The following is a 25186-nucleotide window of genomic DNA, read 5'->3' as shown; positions in this document are numbered from 1 at the left end:
GCTCTTAATAAGAGCCCCAACGGCAATTTTAATGGCTAAAAGTACTGTGCGGTAAACCAGAAGGGAATCCCCCCTGGATACGGATGGAAAAAGGAGAGGAAAGTGGCCGGATTGCGGTGGATCCTCTAGAGCAGCGGCAAGGAAGGCAAGCAAAAACCAAGATGGCGTCGGAAGGTGGCAGTTTAATATGGGGCCCTGAACAACACGAGTTTTTGAAACGCTGCATGGAAGAGCTTAAAAAGGAGATGAAGAAGGAGCTGTTGGCCCCGATATTACAGGCGATTGAAGGGCTAAAAGATGAGCAAAAGACCCAGGAGCGGGAGCTTTGGGTCGTGAAGGCAAAGGCTGCCGAGAACGAGGACGATATACAGGGCCTGGTGGTGAAGACGGAGATCCACGAGGCACACCATAAACGATGTGTGGAAAGGCTGGAGGTGCTGGAGAATAATGCGAGGAGGAAGAATTTAAGGATTCTTGGTCTTCCTGAAGGTGCAGAAGGGGCGGACGTCGGGGCATATGTGAGCACGATGCTGCACTCGTTAATGGGAGCGGAGGCCCCGACGGGTCCGTTGGAGGTGGAGGGAGCATACCGAGTGATGGTGCGAGGACCGAGAGCAGGAGAAATTCCCAGAGCCATAGTGGTGAGATTTCTCCGTTTTAAGGACAGAGCGATGGTCCTCAGATGGGCAAAGAAAACTCGGAGCAGTAGGTGGGAGAACGCGGTGATCCGCGTATATCAAGACTGGAGTGCGGAGGTGGCGAGAAGGAGGGCGAGCTTTAATCGGGCCAAGGCGGTGCTTCATAAAAAGAAGATTAAATTTGGAATGCTGCAGCCGGCAAGACTGTGGGTCACATATCAAGGGAAGCACCACTACTTTGAAACGGCGGATGAGGCGTGGACATTTATTGTTGAAGAGAAATTGCAATAAGCGGGTTATTAAAAAAGAACGTTTGAGACAAAGTGGTGGGGCGAATATGGGGGGCGAAGAGGGGGGAAAAAGGGGGGAGAGATGATTTTTATGTTGTTAATCCTGCGACCCGGTAACTTTTCTCTCTTCCACAGGTTGTGGGGGAGGGAGGAAGGGAGGTGGAGGAGCTGGGGGCGTAGGCCATTGGGGGCGGGGCCAAAAGGGAAGCGCGGGCTTTGTTCCCGCGCTATGATAATTATGGCGGGAATAGGGAAGCAGGAAGGAGGGGGCGTCGCATGATGCGAGCCGAGGTCACGGGGGGAAGCCGAGGTCGGCCAGAGTTTGCTGACTTCTGGAAGCAACATGGGGGGTGTAACTACGCTAGTGGGGGATCTAGCGGGGGTGGTGGGAGGGGGGATTTACTGGGTTGCTGCTGCTGGGGAGAAGGGGGAGCTGGTATGGGGTGGGGTGGGGTGGGTGGGAGGGCACCACCTGGGGGGGACACAGCTGCGTGGGAACTGGGTGAGGAGCTGGATAAAAGGGGATGGCTAATCGACAAGGGGGGGGGGGGTAAAGAGCCCCCCAACCCGGCTGATCACGTGGAATGTGAGATGGCTGAACGGGCCGATAAAGAGGGCACGGGTACTCGTACACCTTAAGAAACTTAAGGCAGATGTGGTTATGTTACAGGAGACGCATTTGAAACTGATAGACCAGGTTAGACTACGCAAAGGATGGGTGGGGCAGGTGTTTCATTCGGGGCTAGATGCGAAAAACAGGGGGGTGGCTATACTAGTGGGGAAGCGGGTAATGTTTGAGGCAAAGACCATAGTGGCGGATAGTGGGGGCAGATACGTGATGGTGAGTGGCAAATTACAGGGGGAGGCGGTGGTCTTGGTGAACGTATATGCCCCGAACTGGGATGATGCCAATTTTATGAGGCGTATGTTAGGACGTATCCCGGACCTAGAGGTGGGGAAGTTGGTAATGGGGGGAGATTTTAACACGGTGCTGGAACCAGGGCTGGACAGATCGAGGTCCAGGACTGGAAGGAGGCCGGCAGCAGCCAAGGTGCTTAAAGACTTTATGGAGCAGATGGGAGGAGTAGACCCATGGAGATTTAGCAGACCTAGGAGCAAGGAGTTTTAGTTTTTCTCCTATGTCCACAAAGTTTATTCGCGAATAGACTTTTTTGTTTTGGGAAGGGCGTTGATCCCGAAGGTGAGGGGGACGGAGTATACGGCGATAGCTATTTCGGATCACGCTCCACACTGGGTGGACTTGGAGATAGGGGAGGAAAAAGAACGGCGTCCACCCTGGAGAATGGACATGGGACTAATGGCGGATGAGGGGGTGTGTCTAAGGGTGAGGGGGTGTATTGAAAAGTACTTGAAACTCAATGATAATGGGGAGGTCCAGGTGGGAGTGGTCTGGGAGGCGCTGAAGGCAGTGGTTAGAGGGGAGCTGATATCAATCAGGGCACATAAAGGAAAGCAGGAGAGTAGGGAACGGGAGCGGTTGCTGCAAGAACTTCTGAGGGTGGACAGGCAATATGCGGAGGCACCGGAGGAGGGACTGTACAGGGAAAGGCAAAGGCTACACGTAGAATTTGACTTGCTGACAACGGGTACTGCAGAGGCACAGTGGAGGAAGGCACAGGGTGTACAGTACGAATATGGGGAGAAGGCAAGCAGGTTGCTGGCCCACCAATTGAGGAAAAGGGGAGCAGCGAGGGAAATAGGGGGAGTGAGGGATGAGGAGGGAGAGATGGAGCGGGGAGCGGAGAGAGTGAATGGAGTGTTCAAGGCATTCTATGAAAGATTATATGAAGCTCAGCCCCCGGATAGGAAGGAGAGAATGATGTGTTTTCTGGACCAGCTGGAATTTCCTAAGGTGGAGGAGCAGGAGAGGGTGGGACTGGGAGCACAGATCAAAATGGAGGAAGTAGTGAAAGGAATTAGGAGCATGCAGGCGGGGAAGGCCCCGGGACCGGATGGATTCCCAGTTGAATTTTACAGGAAATATGTGGACTTGCTCGCCCCGCTACTGATGAGAACTTTTAATGAGGCGAGGGAAAGGGGACAGCTGCCCCCGACTATGTCAGAGGCAACGATATCGCTTCTCCTAAAGAAGGAAAAAGACCCGCTGCAATGCGGGTCCTATAGGCCAATTTCCCTCCTGAACGTAGACGCTAAGATTCTGGCCAAGGTAATGGCAATGAGGATAGAGGATTGTGTCCCGGGGGTGGTCCATGAGGACCAAACTGGGTTTGTGAAGGGGAGACAGCTGAATACGAATATACGGAGGCTGCTAGGGGTAATGATGATGCCCCCACCAGAGGGGGAAGCGGAGATAGTGGTGGCGATGGATGCCGAGAAAGCATTTGATAGAATGGAGTGGGATTATTTGTGGGAGGTGTTGAGGAGATTTGGCTTTGGAGATGAGTATATTAGATGGATACAGCTGCTGTATAGGGCCCCGATGGCGAGCGTGGTCACGAATGGACGGGGGTCTGCGTATTTTCGGCTCCATAGAGGGACGAGGCAGGGATGTCCTCTGTCCCCATTATTGTTTGCACTGGCGAGGGGTTCCAGGAAGTGGAGGGGAGTACTCAGGGGAGGAGAAGAACACCGGGTATCTCTGTATGCGGACGATTTGTTGTTGTATGTGGCAGACCCGGCGGAGGGGATGCCAGAGATAATGCGGATACTTGGGGAGTTTGGAGAATTTTCAGGATATAAACTTAACATGGGGAAAAGTGAGTTGTTTGTGGTGCATCCAGGGGAGCAGAGCAGAGAAATAGAGGACTTACCGCTGAGGAAGGTAACAAGGGACTTTCGCTACTTGGGGATCCAGATAGCCAAGAATTGGGGTACATTGCATAGGTTAAATTTAACGCGGTTGGTGGAACAGATGGAGGAGGACTTCAAGAGATGGGACATGGTATCCCTGTCACTGGCAGGGAGGGTGCAGGCGGTTAAAATGGTGGTCCTCCCGAGATTCCTCTTTGTGTTTCTGTGCCTCCCGGTGGTGATCACGAAGGCTTTTTTCAAAAGGATTGAGAAGAGTATCATGAGTTTTGTGTGGGCCGGGAAGACCCCGAGAGTGAGGAAGGGATTTTTGCAGCGTAGTAGGGATAGGGGGGGGGCTGGCACTACCGAGCCTAAGTGAGTACTACTGGTCCGCCAATATCTCAATGGTATGTAAGTGGATGGGAGAAGAGGAGGGAGCGGCGTGGAAGAGATTGGAGAGGGCGTCCTGCAGGGGGACTAGCCTACAAGCTATGGTGACGGCGCCGTTGCCGTTCTCACCGAAGAAATACACCACAAGCCCGGTGGTGGTGGCTACTCTGAAAATTTGGGGGCAGTGGAGACGGCATAGGGGAAAGACGGGAGCCTCGGTGTGGTCCCCGATAAGAAATAACCATAGGTTTGCTCCGGGGAGAATGGATGGGGGATTTGGAGCATGCCAAAGAGCTGGGGTAGTACAATTGAGAGATGTGTTTGTAGATGGGACGTTTGCAAGTCTGGGAGCGCTGACCGAAAAATATGGGTTGCCCCAGGGGAATGCATTCCGGTATATGCAACTGAGGGCTTTTGCGAGGCAACAGGTGAGGGAATTCCCGCAGCTCCCGACGCAGGAGGTGCAGGACAGAGTGATCTCAAAGACATGGGTGGGGGACGGTAAGGTATCAGACATATATAGGGAAATGAGGGACGAGGGGGAGATTATGGTAGATGAGCTGAAAGGGAAATGGGAAGAAGAGCTGGGGGAGGAGATTAAGGAGGGGCTGTAGGCTGATGCCCTAAGTAGGGTAAACTCATCGTCCTCATGTGCCAGGCTAAGCCTGATACAATTTAAGGTGTTACACAGGGCGCATATGACTGGAGCATGGCTCAGTAAATTTTTTGGAGTAGAGGATAGGTGTGCGAGATGCTCGAGAAGCCCAGCGAATCACACCCACATGTTCTGGTCATGTCCGGCACTACAGGGGTTTTGGGTGGGGGTGAAAAAGGTGCTTTCGAAGGTGGTGGGGGTCCAGGTCGAACCAAGCTGGGGGTTGGCTATATTTGGGGTTGCACAAGAGCCGGGAGTGCAGGAGGCGAAAGAGGCTGATGTTTTGGCCTTTGCGTCCATAGTAGCCCGGCGCAGGATACTGTTGAAATGGAAGAAAGCCAAGCCCCCAGGTGTGGAGACCTGGATAAATGACATGGCAGGGTTTATAAAGCTGGAACGGATTAAGTTCGTCCTAAGGGGATTGGCTCAAGGGTTCACCAGGCGGTGGCAACCGTTCGTCGAATACCTCACAGAAAGATAGAGGGAATGGAAAAGAAGAAGACAGCAGCAGCAACCCAGGGGTGGGCGGGGGGGGGGGGGGGGGGAGGAACCAGAAGGACTCTCAGGGATGTTAGTGTATAAGTATATGTATAGGTTGTTGTTATAGGTAATGTATACTGGACGGCTGAATTGTATTTTTTGGAGGGTATTTATTTGGGACAAGGCAGTTGCCATTTAGTTTTGTTTTTTTAAATTTTGATGTTGTTTATATATTATTTATTTCTTGTTTAAAAAACTGGCCATTGTTATTTATATTGTTATATTACTGTGTGAAAGATCACAATGTACTGTTATGGTTGGCCAAAAATTTTGAATAAAATATATTTTTTAAAAAAAGGAAGTAGTGTTGCTCTTTCTAGCTTTAGTCTATTTGCTCTGTTGTAGGTCACCTTTGCTCATGAGTCGCCAGGTATCTTTATGATACCGCCACGTGGTTCAAGTTTAGGTTATGATTAATAACACAGCACACCGCTTAGTAAGGATTAAAACAACGGTCATTTATTATATACAACAAGCAATATTAATACCCTAATACTACTTTCTATATAATAAACCTATCACTACTGGCCAATACTTAACTTAGGAAGAGCCCACCAGGTCAGGGAAACGAATGGTTTGTCCAATCAGATCTGGCCCGCGGGATTCAAAAGGCTGCTACAGGTCGGTGGCTAGGTGTCTCTACCAGATAGCGATCGTTGGATTCACACTCACAGTAGCCGGTGGCTGGTCTTGTGAAGGTCTCGAGCAGGCGAAGATGAGAGAGAGAGAGATCTGAACGTAGACCTTTACTTTTATAGGGCCCAGGGGCTTCCCGCCTCCCGGGGCGGCCCTTGACCCTGAGTCCCAAGTGATTGGATTCTGTCCCCAGTCTCTGGGGTCGATGTGTCCAATGGTGAGGCGATTCCTCGATCGGGGGGTGGTCGCTCACCTGTCTTTGTTTAGGCCACTGCAGGCACCGACAGGTCTGGCCCGGTATTCAATTGCTAATATGTTGCAATTGTTCCCGGGGATAGCCGATTTAACTGTGGATGTCTGAGTCGATTAGGTGTAAACAGTCCTGAATGAAACTGCGGATACCTGGGTTGATGGGCTGTTGATAGCCCTGAGTATCGATCTGGGCTACGTTCCCAGAGCTGAAGCTGCAAACCTGTCTGCAGCTGCCTGCTTGTGTCTTCTTGGCTGCTTTTCCCAGCAGTCTTTCGGGTTAGCCATTTTAAACTGGGTTTTGGCCAGATTAATCGGGACGCAGCCATTTTACATGGCTACAGTAGGTATTGCGGTTGGTGGATGGGAGGGGACCTTTGAAGTCCACGCTTAGTCGCTCAAAGGCCTCAACGAGGCCTTCACAAGATGAGCATTGTCTGGCCGGTAGAAGTGCGGTTTGCACTCCGCACAGATCTGACGAGCCCTGTTCATGACCTTGACCTCCTTGGTGGAGTAAGGTAGGTTGCGGGACTTGATAAAGTGACCCCCAGGTGACAGAGGTCATTGTGGATAGCCCGCAGGTGATCCTCCTGCGCGTTGGCGCACGTGCTGTGGGACAGGGCACCTGGGGGCTCGTTGAGCTCCCCAGGACGATACTTAATATCGTACGTGTCAGTGGGGAGTTCGATCCTCCACCTCAAGATTTTATCATTTTTAATTTTGCTCCGTTGTGCGTTATCAAAAAGAAGGCTACCGACCGTTGGTCAGTAATGAGGGTGAACCTCCTACCAGCTAGGTAGTTCCTCCAGTGTCGCACAACCTCCACAATGCCTCCTTTTCGACTGCGGAGTGCCGAATCTCGGAGGCGGTGAGGGTCTGGGAGAAGAATGCGACTGACCTGCCTGGCTGGTTGAGGGTAGCAGATAGGGCGATGTCTGACGCATCGCTCTCTACCTGGAAAGGGATGGTTTCGTCCACCGCATCCATAGCGGCCTTGATGATGTCGGCGTTGATGCGGCTGAAGGCCGACCGGGCCTCAGCCGTCAGGGGAAATGTCGTGGTCTTTATGAGTGGGCGGGCTTTGTCCGTATCTGGGGACCCACTGGGCATAATAGGAGAAAAGCCCCAAGCACCGTTTGAGTGCCTTGAGGCTATGGGGGAGGAACTTTTCAAGGTTCGCGTCATGGTCCTGCTGATCATGGCCGCAGATGGGGACATTGTCCAAGTACGGGTAAGTAGTCCACAGGCCGTACTGCTCCACCATTTGGTCCATTGCCCTCTGGAAGATGGAGACCCCATTTGTGACGCCGAAGGGGACCCTGAGGAAGTGGAACAGCTGGCCTGCTGCTTCGAAAGCAGTATAGAGGCGGTCTTTCGGTCAGATAGGGAGCTGGTGGTAGGCGGATTTGAGGTCGACAGTGGAGAATACACGATATTGAGCAATCCGATTGACCATTTCTGCTATGCGGGGAAGGGGGTACGCATCAAGCTGCGTGAAGCGGTTTATGGTCTGGCTGTAGTCCACGACCATCTGTTTCTTTTCCCCGGACCGGACTACCACCACTTGTGCTCCCCAGGGGCTGTTGCTAGCCTCGATGACCCCCTCTTCCAGTAAACGCTGGACCTCTGACTTGATAAAAGTCATATCTTGGGCACTGTACCGCCGGCTCCTGGTGGCGACGGGCTTACAGTCGGGAGTGAGGTTCGCGAATAGTGAGGGGGGTGCAATTTTCAGTGTTGCAAGGCTGCATACCGTGAGGGGGGGCAAGGCTCCGCCGAACTTCAGGGTCAGGCTTCGGTGGCTGTATTGGAAATCCAGACCGAGCAGCAGGAGGGCGCAGAGGTGAGGGAGGATATAGAGCTTGAAACGAGTGTATTCGGCGCCCTGGATCGCGAGATCCGCAATACAGTACCCCTTGATTTGGACCGAGTAGGACCTGGAAGCGAGGGCTATGGTTTGGGAAGCGGGATAGGTGCGCAAGGAGCAGCGCCTTACCGTTTCTGGTTGGATAACGCTCTCCATGCTCCCGGAGTCGAAGAGGCAGGGAGTGTCGCGTCCGTTGATCTGGACCTGCATCATGGAGTTCTGCAGGTGCTTTGGCCGCGATTGGTCAAGTGTGATCGCTCACAGTTGTGGGTAGTCCGAGTCCTGAGCCGAGTCGGATTCACAAAATGGCCGCCACCGTCGGTCGCACGTGTCGGGTCTAGAAGTTGGTCGCCGCCAAGATGGCCACCCCCATGACTCGCACGAGGCCGATGACACGTCAGAAAGGGGCGTGTCGGGCCGGTGCGCAGCCGCGTTGCGGGGCCTGCGGGCTGTGAGCTCGATTTTCGGGCCTGGTGAGCTTTTTGTTTATGGGCTTTGGGCCTGGCCAGTCAGACCCTTGTGAAATGCCCTTTCTTTCCACAGTCGCTGCAGATGGCGAAGCGGGCTGGGCAGCGTTGACGTGGATGCTGGCCCTGCCCACTGAAATAGCACGGTGTGCCCCTGGTCTGGGCGGGTCGCCACGCGGCGCAGGCTCGAAGCGTAACCGAGTCTGGGGAAGTCCGAGGGGGGCTTGCAGGGTCCGCGGGGTACGTGCCTAGGTTGTGGCGGGCCACTTCCAGAGAGGTGGCGAGCGTTACCATGTCCTGAAGGTCTTTAGCTCCATTTTCGAGGAGTCGCTTCCTGATATAGGTCGAACGAATGCCAGACACGGATGCGTCTCGGATGTGCAGGTTCACGTGGACTTCCCCCGTCACATCCTGGTGGTTGCAGTTCCTGGCGAGCGCGGTGAGCTTTTCCACGTACTCGTCTAGCATTTCCCCTGAGCGCTGCCGGCAGGTAGAGAGCAGGTGCCGTGCATGTACCTCATTTATGGGTTTGACGAAACGCTTTCGCAGGATCTTGATCGCCTCGTCGTAAGTGCTCGCCTTCTCGATCATGGCAGAGATTCTATGGCTCACCCGGGCGTGGAGTAGGCGCAGCTTGTGAGGCCCTAGGACGGGGGTTTCCGAGGATTCCAGGTAGGCCTCGAAGCAGCGGAGCCAGTACTAAAAAATGTCTTTGGCCTCTGGTGTCCGTGCTTCCAGGTTGAGCTTTTCTGGCTTGACACCAGCGTCCATCCTAATGTAGTTCTGCTTATTAAATTGTAGTACCCTCAATAACAACACAAGAGTGTGGAATGGTAAATGAAGGCTTTAATAAGCAGAGAACTAGCCAGTTACCGAGACGTGTGCCTACTGAGTGCCACCTACAGAGCGCCACCTTATATACGGCTCCCTGGAGGGCGGAGCCGGAGACGGAGTCCCCTAGGCTTCCAAACCCGGTCTTAAAGGGGCATCATCTATATGGTGTTAAGGGTACAGTAACCATTCATCACACCCTCACTGGTCAGATCATCGGTGCTGGGGCCTCGCCGGTTTTTTTCGGCGTAAAACCGGACACTTCTTCCGGACATAGCCTCAAAATCAGAGACTCCAGCCCATGATTTGTGCTTTTCTGGTCATTTTGGCTGACAATCTCAATGCTTTCGCTCACCAGAGTAAATCAGAGTTTGTGACCAGGGGAAAAGAGAAGCTCAGCAATGTTAAATAAATGGGTATAGTTTTACAAATCCTCGGTAGTTAAACTGCTGTTGCTATCTGCGAGCACAGCTACTGGAGTTAAAATGCTCTCCTTTCTGTTCATTCCCTGCTGATTCCACGAGGTGGTGCTGCAGACAGCCCAGTCTCCCTCGCGTTCGTCCTTTACCTCTTCTTCCTCCTCAATGCAGGGACAAAAAGGGGAAAAAAATCTCCAAAGTTATAACAGTGCGTTGAATAATGCAGTTTGTTTTTACACACTCTGACATGTGTGTGTGTGTGTGTGTCTATATAATATATAAACAGCTCAATCGACTTTTCCTCCTTTAAATTTAGGAATCTATGACATCGAAGAACATCACTGTTAACTCTGCCAGTGAAACACTGCAAAAAAGTACCTCATTCCGTATTGTGAGCCATGCAATGCCAGTGAGTAGCAGCCTTTTCCTAAGATTTTGGGACATTGTGCGTTGGAGATTTAAAAGAAGTGTTGAACTACAGAAATATCCATTGGTCATCACTATAATAGTATATTTTGTTCTGACTTTATGCGCCTGTGGAAGGCCAGTAATTCTTTACTAAAATTATTTGCTTTGATCTTAATATGTTTAAGTATACATTGCACAATCCGGTAATGAAAAGATCTTGCTAGGTCACCTATCGAGAATAGTCCAATCTACAATTTTCCCCATGACAATTTGTATTGAGAAAAGCTTTTCAAATATAACACCATCACAGCCATATTCAAACAACAATTACAATATTTCAACCATCCTAATATCCCAAATCCTAAAAGAATAGAAGCCGATCCCCCCCTCCTCAGCGATCCCCCCTCCCCCAGCCCCCAACATCTAATGGCGACCAGCTTCTTGCAGTGGGAAATGAATGGCTGCCATCTCCGATAAGACCCCTCTGTAGACCTCTCATGATATACTTAATTTTCTCTAAGTGTAAGAACTCATCAGGTCACTTAAACATGCTGCGGCATTGGGTGGGACCAAAGACTTCCATCCAAATTAACTATTAGCGAGGCGAAGGCCAGCGCATCTTCCTTCGTCCCTTGTCTGCAGCTCCGGTAAGTCTGAATCCCCAAAGATAGCCACGAAAGGGCAAGGCTCCAATTCAACCCCCAGAATTCCCAACAGGAGACCCAAAAGCTCAATTTGTACTTTTCAATCAATTGTTAAATGATCATGGTCAAGTTTGGTTCCTGCCATAAGTTTCATCCAAGATCCAGCAGTCCTCACATGTGAATTTAAACTCTTGTTTGGAAATCATGGGACACCATAGCCAGAATCCAATCTTGTCCTTTAATCGAGTGCAAAGGGTTGCATTTTTCAGCCACCCCACCCGTCTCTACCACCACAGCTCAGGATTGGGAAGACCATAACTGCAGTTATCCCACTGACGTCCCAGCTAAGGGAAGCTACTTCAGCAGAGACTGTGGTTTCAACCTGGGAGCCCCTCGATGTCCATCAAAGCTAGAACAGGAATTTCTGAGCCGGTACATCGCCCCCCAGGTGGTTCTGGTGGCTGAACAGTCTGGCCAACACAGCCCTTCAAATCCACTCGGTAGACACTACACTTAAATTCTGTTATTTAGATCGGATGGGGAAAGTCTATCTTTTAGAGGAAAAAAACCTATTCTTTCAATCGCACCCTCAACAATACCAGGAAATGAAAAATCAGTTTTCAATATTAGATTTGAAAACTAAAGCAGAGAAAGATTCTCGCAGAAGAAAGGTTAAGATGGAGAAAGCAAGAACCACATTAGCAATTTATGACTAGTGGGGTATTTTTGCCTACTTTGCTCTTAGTGAGGATGATTTCCCCGTGCAAAGTGAAACTATAAACCAGTTCTTTACAAATAGCTTTATGGTTTTGTTACATTAATCCGTCCATTTACCATTCTGGTAATAAAAGGAAAACTCTGTGGTAAAACAATTTAATGATATTTTGTACGGTTCCCATACAAAGTGGCCCGACACTTTTGGGAGTCTAGTGCATTTTTGTCTCAGCCTCAAGGTTGAAGGTCTAATTCACTGCCAGCTCGGCCTGCATCTTCTGGTACACTCTGTCAGTCCTTGGCCAGAAAAATGTACCTGAATCCGGCATTCTCACGCTGAGGGTGGAGTTGGGGAGAGAGATGAGTAAAAATTGACACCAGCCTGAATTGCATTGGGTGGTCACACAGCAGTATCTGATTGGTTGGACAAATCTTCTCTTCCAACTGAAGGAAGAAAGGGATTTAAAAAACTGGTCAAATGTTTGTGCTGTCGATCTCTTTCACCTGATATGAGGAAACCACGTGATTACAGTTCAAACCTTGATATTACTTTTCGTAACCCTATGCCATTTAGATGTTGTTGTATATTGCATGCTAATTTTAGATACGTTTTTATCATCAAACGAGGACATATTAAGTGTTCCATTCTTCAATACAGATTCCAAAAATCAGTCTAAACTGAGGAGATAAGAATCTCTGTCAGCTACAAAGTCTCAATCCAGTTACTCATTAGGGGTAGTTCGCAACACATGCCTTCCCATAATTCAGAACCAATCTGAGCAAGCTCGCACAACATGGCCACGAGAGGAGAATTAATATACCGAATATACCCATCTAATGTTTGGTGCTATTGTTGGGCCCTAAACAAGTTGTTGGCACTATCTGGAGAGAGCTCTGAACTGGGATTAATCTGTAAAATAAATTAATTAACCTGACTTGTGTGGGTACTTGAAGGGATCCCCAGGTGGGAAGAGTGGATAGTATTGCATTTTTCAGCATTATTCGCCCAAATCAAAGCAAATCGAAGTCACTATCCTTTCCACAATGCTTTGTTTATTAGTATGATCTCAACTAGCGATAACACTGCACAATTTTACGAGTGTAATGAACTGGATACCAAAATGATTGATTCCCTTTTAACTCTTTAAAGTGAGAAAACAGGAGACTATATTACTGCAAACTACTGGGGGGGGGGGGGGGGGGGGGCAGGTTGAATTGACCTTAGCTATTATTACATTTCCACGAAAGTTTGTGTTTTCCCACAGTTTTCATCCATATTGCGTTGTTTTTGTTTCAACGGTCAGATTTTCCTCCCCCACTCACCTTGGTCAGTCTTACGTCCCTCAGCAGGGTCTAGTAGGAATGGAGATGCCATCAATAAAGGTTATTGGTATATAGTTTTAAAAGCAATGCAGTAGATCTTCAAAGTGGATGCCAATTAAAAAATATTTCTTCACCTGCCCCCCATTGTGCATTATGATTTCAGTATTTTTGATGCGATAATTCATGTGTAAAGTATGTCGTTTAAATATAATTCCTTAATTTTATGTTTTTTTTCTTTCTTTCTTTTGTGTATTTCATTTTTTTCCTTAACGTTTGTACCTGATTTTCGTGCTTTGCCATTTCCTGTCCTGATCCTATCTCTTGTCCCAAGACGCCGAAGATTATCCTTACTTGCCCTTCATCTTCAGATGAGGAATTGGAGCAGTTAACATTAGAGCAGGACGTCTACTACCTGGAACAATTTGAAAACTCAGGCAGCAGTTATTATTCAGATTATTTAAGTAGTGCATTTTGTCCCTTATAAAATTACACCCCATCTCCAGTAAGAATAAGCATTTCACACCGAGATTCACCATTTTTCAAGTAGACAAAATGGCCTGCCTTATTTTATGAACCATTAGTCCCAGAAGGCGAGTTTAACACCTGTGACAGTATAACGAGCGGTGACATTTTTGCACTGCAATGATGGTTTTCGTTCTCTGCAAATTCAGTCATTGCGTCTCATATTCAAGCAACGAAAATGGAAATCGGAAAGTTAAAGCACGTGACTGACTGTGAAACGTGGTGAAGTGCAGTGCAAACATTTTTCACATTGAACGTATGCCACTGAAGTGCCACTTTCCTTTCAAACAGGAAAGCCACTATGGCTGGGAAGTTCCCTGGTCTGTGCTTATTTGCAAATCTCAGGGCAGGGGCTGGGATGAGTTAGCTGGTCTTTGCCACTTGTTTATGAGGGAAAATTTGCCTGAGTTCCTCTGGTTGATTGATGACCTTTGCTGGAAACCATTGCTTTGAACCCATCAGGTGAAGACAGAATTAATTCTGCTGCCGTTTCTCCATTTCCCCCCCTACCCCCACTATTAAACACTGGCTAATCTCATACCTGAAGAATGGTTACTATTGAGATAGGGAGAAACTTGAAGAGGTAAAAAACTTAGAAGGACCCCCAATAAACCACATATGAGCAAACATGAATTCAGTGAGAATTGTACACTACCCTTCATTTCTTTCATTCTGGAACATTTTTGCCCTTTTAATATTTCACCAAAATTGAATGTTTTTTTTTCTTTCAATAAAATGTAAGTACCTAAAACAATGAGTCTGTCTTTTGCATCAAGTCATTTGGAAATTATTTTTTTCTCCAGTTAGTTTATGATGGATCTTCCAGCCATCTGTACAATAAGCTCCTTTCCTACAGATGTGCGCAGAGTTCAAAGCTGCACTGGACACTTATGCCTTTGACTTTAAAATTTAGAAGCGACTCTAACAAAAGGTAAATAGACTTGTGCCGCAGAATCAGGGTAAGGGAATTAAAGGGCGTGAAATAAAAAATTGAAAGACTCTGCCAGCTAAATTGAACTGAGTAGTGTCTGTGCACTGCTACGCCACAGCTACTAGCATTTAGGAGGAAACTAGGCTCACTGCTGTTTCACCGGGTGTGGGACAGGGGAAGAGATAGAAAATTAGGCGGCTCAAATCCTGAAACAGGAGCTGCAAAAGGAGCAGAGTGGATGGATTGAATTAGCCTTTCTCATTCCTCTGCTCTTGCGTTACGGTTTAAATCCAGCTCGTAACCAGCCATGTGTACACAAACAGATGTTGGCAGCACTAAATAGCTGGCCAGATTTTACTTTTATGAGTTCAGAGAATCGTTTCTCATCGCATGAAGCATGCCATGAAATGAAATAACTTAAGAGTAAAGGCAGAGCAATTGCCGTCCTTCTCCGATGGTGCTGTACAGGCTGGATGTGGCACTCAGCCACACTGAACAGAAAAGCCCACAGTCTGTTCTGCAGTCGGTGATGTAGCTTAAGTCAGAGGGGACAATTGGTCGCAGTGCCAATGGGGATGTGGAGGCGAAATGAACCAGAGTACTTACTCTTTAGAAAGCCACCCATTGGTTTGGGTCCTGATGAAATATGCTCGTGTGCATATGAACTGGGTGAGGACGGAATTGGGCTCAGTTATGACGCTGCACCGTCAGATAGCATGTGATTCTTTACTGTAGACAAGTCCCGCTGTGCACTGCCAGCAGACTTCAGAATAATTCAGCCAATTACATTCATAAAGAAAAATGAAAGTGTAAGAAAAAAGGTTAACAGAAAATCTGCTGACTTGATTCTGACCTTTATACTGATATTCACAAAATGAATATTTTATTCTCCTTTGTAAAGGCCAGTTGGCTAATTAATACAAATGTGTCTTTGTCCTGGGCTTTGGCAATTACAGTGAGGATGGTGTCTTCTCCTCCCTTTCTGTCACTTCACCCGTTTCATGTTTCACCTCAAGTCTTTTCAATAAAATATGAACATCGAAAAAAATTGTGCTGTAATTTTGCAAACTAATATTTAAAATGATATCCTTCTCCTCTGTGTTTTAAAAAAACTGCACTTCCCACAGCCCATGTGATGATCTCTTTTCTTGGCGGCAGAGGCTGTGGGGTTGGGGTGGAGGGACGCAGAATGTTGGGCGATTCAGGGTAATGAAATGAGTCACTAACATGTGGAAAAGAGGTACAATTTGTAAAATCAGACCAGGAGAATCAAGAATGAGGGTAGAATCTAAAGTAGACACAGCAAATGTCAGCTTGGAGGCTTCATCTCCTACTTTGATTTGTGCAATAAGGGGTACTTAAGTGGGAACCGGATTCATTCCGAAATCATCAGGAATATGGGTGTGGGATAGGGAAAAGGTGGAAAATATCCAGATGAGGCCCAGAAACAGGAGTTGGAGGCAAAAACAAAAGCTACTCTTATGTTATTGTTCAAATCCAGCTGGTAACCAACCAGGCATCCACAAGCAGGTGTTGGCAGCAGTAACTAGTTCACCAAGTTTTTCTTTTATGTGTTCTGAGAATAGTTTTTCATTGCACGAAGCATGACATGAAGTACCTGAGAACAAAGGCAAGGACACAGAACTAGTCTACACACTCTTCTGATGATCAAATTCTGATTCCCAATGAAATGTGCATGTATGTGTGTGGATTTTGAGTGAGGATAGAACTGGGATCAGTTGTGGCACCCATTGCTGAGATAGTCTGTAACTTTTACAGTGGAACCTCACATATGGACAGTGGGCTGCTGAGCAAAATAGGTGAAGGTTGCCACCCCCGAGGGGAGCGTAAACCTGCGCAAGTCATTTTGGATGACCAAATAATCGAAACAATTGCTGTTATTAAAATAGTGGAAATTAAAAGCATATTTTCCGCCAACAGAAAACAAGAAACAAATGTTCACAAACTTGGCATTGATAATGGGAGCGATTTAACGCAAACGTTTCTGAGGGTCACTTTGGGCCCGATTGGAGGGGTGTTTCTTGACAGCTGCATTGGCGAGATCACGGCCCGTATTTAACGGCACTTAGTGCCGGAAATGAGCCCCCACCAGCTTCTCCCCATTACTGGCTGTCTCGCTGTCTGATTTGCCAGGGCCTCAGCTGCTTGTCGCCTACAAGGGGGAGCTGCTCCCTCATCATGACTCCCAGTCAACACCCAAGCACGGTAGCGCACAGACCTGCTCCTCGCTTTGAGGATGCCGACCTGGCCAGGATTCTCGATGCTGTGATGCGAGACAGGATATCCTGTTCCCCAAAGGGGGTCATCCGATCTTCAACCTTGTTCCTCAGTACCTCTTAACACCCACCAGCACAACTCCTTCATGTCCAGTTGCAGTACCCACACATGTCACTTGCTATGGACCCCCCTGATCCATCAAGCGTGTGTCTCACAAAGACCTCTCTTTGTCCTCACAGCAGAAGATAGCCCATAATAAGCGGGAAAGTGCCAAGATGGCGGGGGGGGTGGGGGGGGCAGAATACCAGAGATACGAGTCCGCACCTCTTTTGAGGAATGGGCCCTGGAGATTGCGGGTTATTCAAGGAGAGAGCAGTCACCGACAGTGAGGTTGGCTTGCGTCGCAAAGATGAGGATCCCCTTCACCCAGGTGACCTGTCTGAAGTGAATTGTTCATGTCAGACAAAATGATCCCTCTGTCTCATTGACCATATGTCAATTCTCTCGTAAGATCTCCATCTGATGGGCCGGTCCATCTGGAGTCACTCCCCAGCCCTGCCACCCAAGAGACCAACTCAGAGGAGAGTTTCGAGAAGACCACAATTAAGGTATTACAGCTCTCACCCCCACCTTCCACCAGGACAGAGACACACACCTCGGTGGATCAATGTCGTGCACCAGGTCCCACAGCATCTTTTTGCTTCAAACCAGATTGAATTCTGGACTCATACGTCTCTCTGAGCATGGTGTTCCAGGACCCAAGTATCTGAGAAAAAATGTCCTCCTTTCCGACTACAGATAAGGAAGGAAACAGCAACAGCAGCCTCCAGGCATCTGCAGCCAAAAGCAGGAGCAAGCAGCAAACACAACCTGCAGCTGTCAAATGCTCTTACATCTAACAAGGCCAATTCCTGATTAGCAACAGCCTTCAGCTGTGAAGCTAGATGCTGCTCATAGTCAAAGTGAGTTAAAGTGACCGTCAGCATACAACCAAAAGCAGGGCTCTATCCTGGAGGTTTTCCGCAGGGCAGACGGGCAGCAACTGTAGTTGCTCCAACTGTAGTTGCTCCTATTATGTCTGCAAAAAATGTATAACCATTTAAAAATGTTGATGTGTCTTTCATATAAATAAATTTTTTAATGATTCCTTTCCCCCAGCTTTATTTAAAAAATCTTTTTGCAGCTTCTAAGATGAACTCCCTTCTCGAAATAGATGGCAGACGACGTGGTGTTCAAGATTTTAAATGGGTATTGCAAATTCCATATAGGAGAATTAAGGAATGAGATTAATAAACTAAAAGTGCTACAAGATATTTAAACTTGGTCCGGTAATTTTTCCTTGCACACATGTTAAACTCTATAACACCAAGAAAAAAACAAAATGGTACTCCAGATTGTAAAATCCGACTTCACCTTTTCCCATATCTCCCCAAAAATGTTTTGGCATTCACAGTTTTGGGCATGGGCGACATTTGAGAATGCTACTCCAAAACGGGAACAGTCAGGCAGAGTTTAGGTACGCCTGCAAAAAGTGGACAGTCATAGGAAAATAGGAATTGCTAAATGGCTGAAGGCCCACATAACTTGCATTCTACCATCTTGGGAGTCGCAAGATAACAGAGTTATTGCTAATCATAGCAATCAATCTCTCTCAATTAGACTGGAACAGAGCCAGGAATGACATGAGGAAAGCCCTCGTTTTGGAGAACTTTGGCGACGCCCCGCCGGTCGGATAATCGCTGGGGGCCGGCATGAGTCCCGCCCCCGCCGTCCTCCAAATTCTCCGACCCCCCAAAAGTCACCGAGGCATGAATCGCCCCCCCGACACCTGGTGCTGCCAGTCCTGGAGGCCCACCCTGGTATCGACAAGGGTCTGCAAGTTTGCAGCCATTGAGCTCAGGGAGTTGGCCATCCCTGTCTGTGTCTGGGCAACGCTGGTCAGCACATGGGCAATGGCGCCGATGCCCATGTGCTGGCCAGCGTCGCCCAGACACAGACAGGGATGGCCAATTCCCCGATGCCCTCAGCAATGCCCTGCTGAGACTGCCCTGTGAGAGGGCAGCCATGTCCTGGGCCACAGACGCTGCCTGCACGGAAAGCCCCAGGCCTCGCATACTGCTCCCCATGTCTGACACCGTCGCACCCATTGCCTCCACCGCGGATGCCACCCGTGCGGTTTCGATCTGGGTGACACGCATGACCGGCACCACTCCCTGCAGTTGCCGCAAGCCGGCCGTCACCCCTTTTGATCGTCCCAGGTTCGGTGACTGCATCGGAGCTATGGGTGGGTGTGGTAACTCCAGGAACCCGGGACCCATCTGGGCGGCAGATGTTTGCTTGCACCGGGATGCCCACCGACCTCCCGGCCCCTCTGCTGCTCCTACCTCCACCTGCTGTACTGGTACGGCTGTGTTGTGCTCACCAGTGAGTGTACCAGACGCCTCATCACTAAAGTGCCCAACCAAGGTGAGTGTCTCTGCGATGGTGGAGGGTGTTGGAGACAGCAGTGGCGTTGTGTCATGAGCTTCGTCCGTCCCAGAGTCCATGGTCCCCTGGGGTGGCGGTTCCTGTCCACCTGTCCGCTGTGTGTCAGTGTCCTGTATGTCGGTGTCATGTGTGTCGGTGTCCCGGGTAATGGTGTCCTGGGTAGGGGTGTCCTGGGTAGGGGTGTCCTGGGTCGGGGTGTCCTGGGTAGGGCTGTTCTGGGTCGGGCTGTCCTGGCTCGGCTGAGACGGGGGCCTGTGGCTGCCCCCCTTGTCGCTGGGTGTCACACGCCTGCGTCGCTGCACTCGCACGAGATGGGGGTGTCGTCTCCCTGTTGCTCCGGGCCTGTCCTTGCCTCGTGGCCGTCCTGTGTCGTCGTGGGGGCATCGCATGCCGGAGGGGCCAGGCCTGTCCCTGTCTCGTGGCCGGCCTGCGGGTGGTTGGCATCCGCGGGGACGGGTGCCTCGACGTTTGGTCCTGCAATACACAATACAGCATGCATGGTTAGACACGCGTGCGGTGATCGGGGGATGGGGGAGGGGGGATATGGGAGAGGGGGGATATGGGGAGGGAGAATATGGGGGAGGGAGGATATGGGGGAGGGGGGATATGGGGGAGAGGGGATATGGGGGAGGGGTGATATGGGGATATGGGGGAGGAGGGATATGGGGGAGGGGCGATATGAGGAGGGGGATATGGGCTAGAGGGGATATGGGAGGGGGGATATGGGGAAAGAGGGTATGAGGGAGGGGGGATATGGAGGGTATGGGGAGGGTGGATATAGGGGAAGGGGACGGGCCGTGGGGGTCTCACTTGGTGGTGCGCCCCCAACCTCTGCATTGGCAACCTCCCGGTCCTCGGGTCCACCTGCCAGTTCCAGAGCGCCCTCCTCATGAACGGTGAGTGGTCTCTCAACAGCTGTGCCCCCTCCAGTCCTCTCGCGCTCCCTGTTGTTGTGTGCGCGCTTCTCCTGTGGGGGCTGGGCGGGTGGGTGGCAGTGATAAAGGGCAACAGTGTTAGGCAGGGATATACATGTAGGCCAGCGGTTGTGCGTATATTGGCAGAGGTGCGCAGCACATTAGGGTTAGGGTTAGTTGCACCTGTGGGTGTGCCACACATCAGGCGGGGGGGGGGGGTGTACTCACCCTGGTGCCCTGACAAGGTCATTCACCTTCTTGTGGCACTGGGCACCTGTCCTTGGTGTTACAGCCACAGCTCTGACGGCCTCTGCGAATGGCGTCATGCCGCTACTGGCGCATTCGGGGCCGTAGACTTTGCGCCATTTGGGGAGGGCCAGACGCCGGAATGATCCGTGCCGTTTTTGGCGCCGGGTTCCAGCCATCACGCCGATTATTGGAGAATCCCGCCCCATATGTTCACTCTCATTGCAAGCACACTACAGTTTACCACATGTCCGGTTCCAAGGTAACCCATGCTCTGTCATGTCAGCCATTGAGACTCTCAGATCAAATTCATCTAATCCCAACAGAGTTGTCAACTGACAATATTGGACACTTGGGGTATCACCAGGATTTGAATGCGGAAACACAGAGAAGTTAATATCTCAAAATGCAGAGTCATTCTTCAGGACATTAGACTCTTAACATTTTAACAATGACTTAGCAAAGGCTTGTTATGGCCTGAAAATATGAATAGCTCACAACATTAACGCCATTCCATTTGATTTGATTCTTGGAGTATTTTTCTGTGAAAGCAGGATTGACTCTTGAAAACATCATGCAAAAATACTTCCGCCATATACTGTCGATCCAAATGCCTGCAATTAATGAAATCTTTCTGAATAATCTATTTGAGATTGCTGCAGTCTAAGTCAGGATCATCATATTGCTCTCCCTCTAGAGTGCAGTTTCCAAGGAAACAAGCTTTCAGAATGTTTATTTTTGGATAGTTAAAAGGACTGGTGGTCAACAGGAGACAAATTATCTTGAGCCTGGAGTTTACCTAGAACTGACCAGCTCCAAATTAATTTCTGGAACGCGAGAGTATTTTAGCTAAATAACAAACTGAGAAATAAGACCTGTAAGGAGCACATAGAAGCTTCTGCTAAATACTGTCCAGGCTTTGTACCTTCGGTTCAAGTTGCTAGTACCTGGCTACAGCTTTACCTTCTCCCTGTCAGCCCTCTATCCCTCCCCTACAGCAAATGCAGAGCCAGTGCTGGCAGACAAAAAGACTGACAGCACCAGCTGGACCAAGAATGTGAACTGTGTCTCCGTCATGGAATAACATCACAACTCAGGATCTGGTTTCAGCCCAGTGGTAAGCAAATCGAGCAAGTGCATGGGTCAAGTTCAAGTGAACATGGGATATTGTTCAATTACAGTAATAGTGAACAAGCTGCCATCATTTGGGCCTCTGAACATGCAAGTCTTGTAGAAATACATAATTTGAAAATAAAATGTGTTTTTGATTTTTCTAGCTCTGCGTACCCGGCATAAACTAGATGGTGGGCACTTTCTTTAAAAAAAACTTACCCCCTTGGATCCCAATTCTTTCCCACCATTTCTGATTTTAACCTACAGGTGGATGAAGCATCCAGGCAAGAGGTGCAAATCAGGGACCCATTATGTCAATGCCACCTGGATTGTATAGTTACTGGGCTCTAAGAAGAGATGCTAAGGCTTTCTCGCCAGGTTGAAGCAGGTTGGCAGATAGAAAAGGCCCTCCCAAGGTAAGTGTGAAGCTTTCCTTTGCCTGCCAGAAAGAGCAGGAGAGTTCCTCCAGACCTCACAAGTCGATTCCCATTGTCCTCCTACCCCCTAACTCTCTTTTCCTCATGAAATCCTCTAAGCTGCATATATCTCCTAACCAGTCAATGGTTACCCTGTCTTTCCCTGCTTCTGGCAGCCTCCCTGTATCCGCTTCTCATTTTTTCTGGTTGGAAAGTTGCCCAACGTTATTTGATTGAACCTGGAAAGTATGCGGAACTAGAAACCTTTCCCTCCTAAGTGAAAAATTTGAATAAAGCTGTCCAACCATTTATAGACCAGTGCTGCAAGCAACTGTTCTGAGGGGTGGCAGTTTAATTTCCAAATTGCATTTCCTATTCCATGCCCAGGCCTGATTTTAGCTGTGGGCCAGTTTTGAATATTCACCCGCGGGTGAATAGCGGTGCGAGTTAAAAACATCTCTTCCTGCTACCCAAGTGAGGGGTAGGGTATCTCGACTCCCTGTCCTCATTTAAATCCTGCCCGCCGACTCGCCACCCATTCTAGAAAATCGGCAGAGAGGGAACTGAAAATCGCATGGCTTGGAGGCACTCCTGCTCTTCCTGGCCTCGAAGGAAAGCAGAAATACCTACTTGTTTGGGCCTCTTCTGGCTCCGAATCCTTTTCCTGCCGCCTTGACCTGGCTGGAAAGACACAGTGGCTTTCTGCACTGACTGCCCACTTAAAATGAAGTCAACGGGTCATGACTAGTATCTGTATACAAAGGATCCCAACGTTTCGGAAATACACTTGAATCCTGTATAATCTGCACACAGGGATGTACTGCTCCCTTTACTCGACAACTTCTCTGCAAGTGTCAAACAAACTATCTCAAATACAATATGTTCACGAATGTCTGAAATCAAATGGCCCTTCAGATGGTCTCTATTCCGTGGCTTGGTGGAAATGGATATTGTGTTGTTGGGAAAAGAATAATAATGTCGGGTGAAACTTGAATACAACTGGCTGAAGGCCTTTAGAGCTGTGATTAATATGAGAATCGAGCCCGATAGCAGGGTGTGCTAGTGTTTAACAACAAAATATCACTATATCATATATTTCAGAAGTTGGCAGATTGATCTTTCACAACTGATTATTTTAAGAGATGGATGATGTGTAGGTACAGTGGCTCAATTCGGGCCATCTGAAAACTAGAGGTGTCTCAGATCCGGACTTTCTTTTATATAAACTGCCGAATCAGTTTTAATTCTTATTAACAAAGCAAAATAAATGCGGCTCATTTGGTTAGGTGTTGCATTGCCGTGCTGGACAAATGATTGGATTCATGTGCAGCCTTCTCCACTCAGCTCTCTAAATAGTCCAAGCGACTCTTGATCCTACGCAACTCGGCTTGGCTTGATCCGTGTGCCCTGACCCGGCTCAAACGCCTTGGCCCAAACTGCCAGATCCAAAATACGGCATGACCCGAAATACAGCACTGACTTGGTCCCCGCGGATATTGGTTTTGTACTTGAGTAATCGAAAGCTCAGCTTCCAATTACAGTTGTTTTGAAATAAAAGCAGAAGCTGGAAATACTCAGCTGGTCAGCCAGCAACTGTGGGGAGAGAAGCTTTTCATCAGGGCAATCACAAGAATATCAATTTCAGGGGAAATCAACACATTTATACTGTACGAGACTAGAGTACTGATTAGTTGGCAAGTGGGCCCTGATTGGTAGAGACATGTCCATGGAGAGTGCAGCAGTTGTTGGTGACTGACAGTTAACTACCAAACATTGTTTGAAGTTTGAACCAGGCAACTTGACTCTGATTAGTCAAGGCTGTGCCCTGAAAAATGAACCAGGGAATGGCAGTCACTTATTTTGTTTAACTGAAATAGGCACAGTGTGTGTACATGTTCTTTCTGTCTGCAAAGAACAAGGTCCAGGGTATCTAGCTTTCAAAGACCTGTACCCAGCAATACTGCAGTGACGGTGTGATGTAGGTGGTCCAGTTAATCTTCTGGTATATAGTTGTTGTGTTCTCTATTTTGCTTTACCTGGATGGGTTGGATGCGTAGTGTTGAATAAAGAACACAAAGCATTGTTTTTAAAAGTAAATTTAGATTACCCAATTAATTTTTTCCAATTAAGGGGCAATTTAGCGTGTTCAATCCACCTACACTGCACATCTTTGGGTTGTGGGGACGAAACCCACGCAAACACTGGGAGAATGTGCAAACTCCACATGGACAGTGACCCAGAGCCGGGATCGAACCTGGGATCTCAGCGCTGTGAGACTGCAGTGCTAACCACTGCGCCAATGTGCTGCCCCCACAAAGCTTTGCTAACAAACAAGTCTGTAAATTTATTACACTACTAACTAAGATTCGTTCACATTCCTAAAGTAGAAGGTTTCTATATTAAACTATGCTATCTCTAACTGCAGACTTTCTCAAGTACAACTGCTCTCTCTCTCATAGATGTTTACACACATAGAAACAGGCCCTTTGGCCCAGCCTGTCCATGTCAGCCAGTTTCTATCACTAAGCTAGTCCCACTTGCTCACATTTGGCCCATATCCCTCTCTCCCCCCCCCTGCCCAAGGAACTGCCTAACAGCATCTCATGCCTCACTATCTTATCCCAGAATCCCCAAGTGACATGATATACATATGATTGTTCAATGGTTCCCGCTAATGGTAAAAAGCATTATCATTAACTTGTTAACTCTTTACATCTCAGTCAATATACATATCATTACAATAGTGGCCACAAGGATGCTGACAGCAGGGAGGCTAAGTGATGGTAGTATAACTAAAGCTGAGGGAGACGGTTATCTTCTTTTTGGAGATGGGCAATTGTGTGGTCATTGGTAGAGATGAATTTGAGAAATCACAAAGGGGTGTTTATGATCATAGAATTTATGGTGCAGAAGGAGGCCATTCGGCCCATCGAGTCTGCACCGGCCCTTGGAAAGAGCACCCTACTCAAGCCCTCACTTCCTCCTTATCCCTGCAACCCAGTAGCCCCACCTAACCTTTTTGGACACTAAGGGCAATTTAGCTTGGCCAATCCACCTAACCTGCACATCTTTGTGGGAGGAAACCCACGCAGACACAGGGAGAATGTGGAGATTCCACACAGACTATGACCCAAGACAGGAATCGAACCTGGGACGCTGGAGCTGTGAAGCAACAGTGCTAACCACTGTGCTACGATGCCGCCCTTAAAGGTACTGAACTTCCAGTTGAAAATAATCCAAATACTTGGAATAAAGCTACATATAATGCTGTCCAGCATTTTTATATATTCAGGTGTCACCTAATGGTACTAAAATAGTGCATCTTGGTACTTCACTAACAGAACTGTTCCTTCTGGGATGGTTACCTTAATTGCCTGGTATAAAATTGTAGATAGAGATGAAATTTGGTAAATTTGTTTTATATTATGGAATAATGGAATTATACAACACAGAAAGAATCCATTTGGCCCACAAAA

General features: G+C 48.6%; 1 protein-coding gene across 5 annotated transcripts in view; it reads left to right on the top strand.

The window, feature by feature from the left end:
- mlip (muscular LMNA-interacting protein) overlaps positions 1-25186 on the top strand; it is a 354543-nt gene that overhangs the window by 12108 nt on the left and 317249 nt on the right. For all 5 annotated transcript variants that reach the window (XM_072498569.1, XM_072498570.1, XM_072498573.1 and 2 more), the window contains exon 3: positions 10071-10163. In XM_072498569.1, the coding sequence (XP_072354670.1) occupies positions 10071-10163 (93 nt within the window). The remainder of the gene's footprint in view (positions 1-10070; positions 10164-25186) is intronic.

This window comes from Scyliorhinus torazame, chromosome 4 (genome assembly GCF_047496885.1).
Source record: "Scyliorhinus torazame isolate Kashiwa2021f chromosome 4, sScyTor2.1, whole genome shotgun sequence".
Lineage (NCBI taxonomy): Eukaryota > Metazoa > Chordata > Chondrichthyes > Carcharhiniformes > Scyliorhinidae > Scyliorhinus > Scyliorhinus torazame.
Note: the sequence above shows the minus strand (reverse complement) of the source record. Positions and strands in the feature narration are given on the sequence as shown.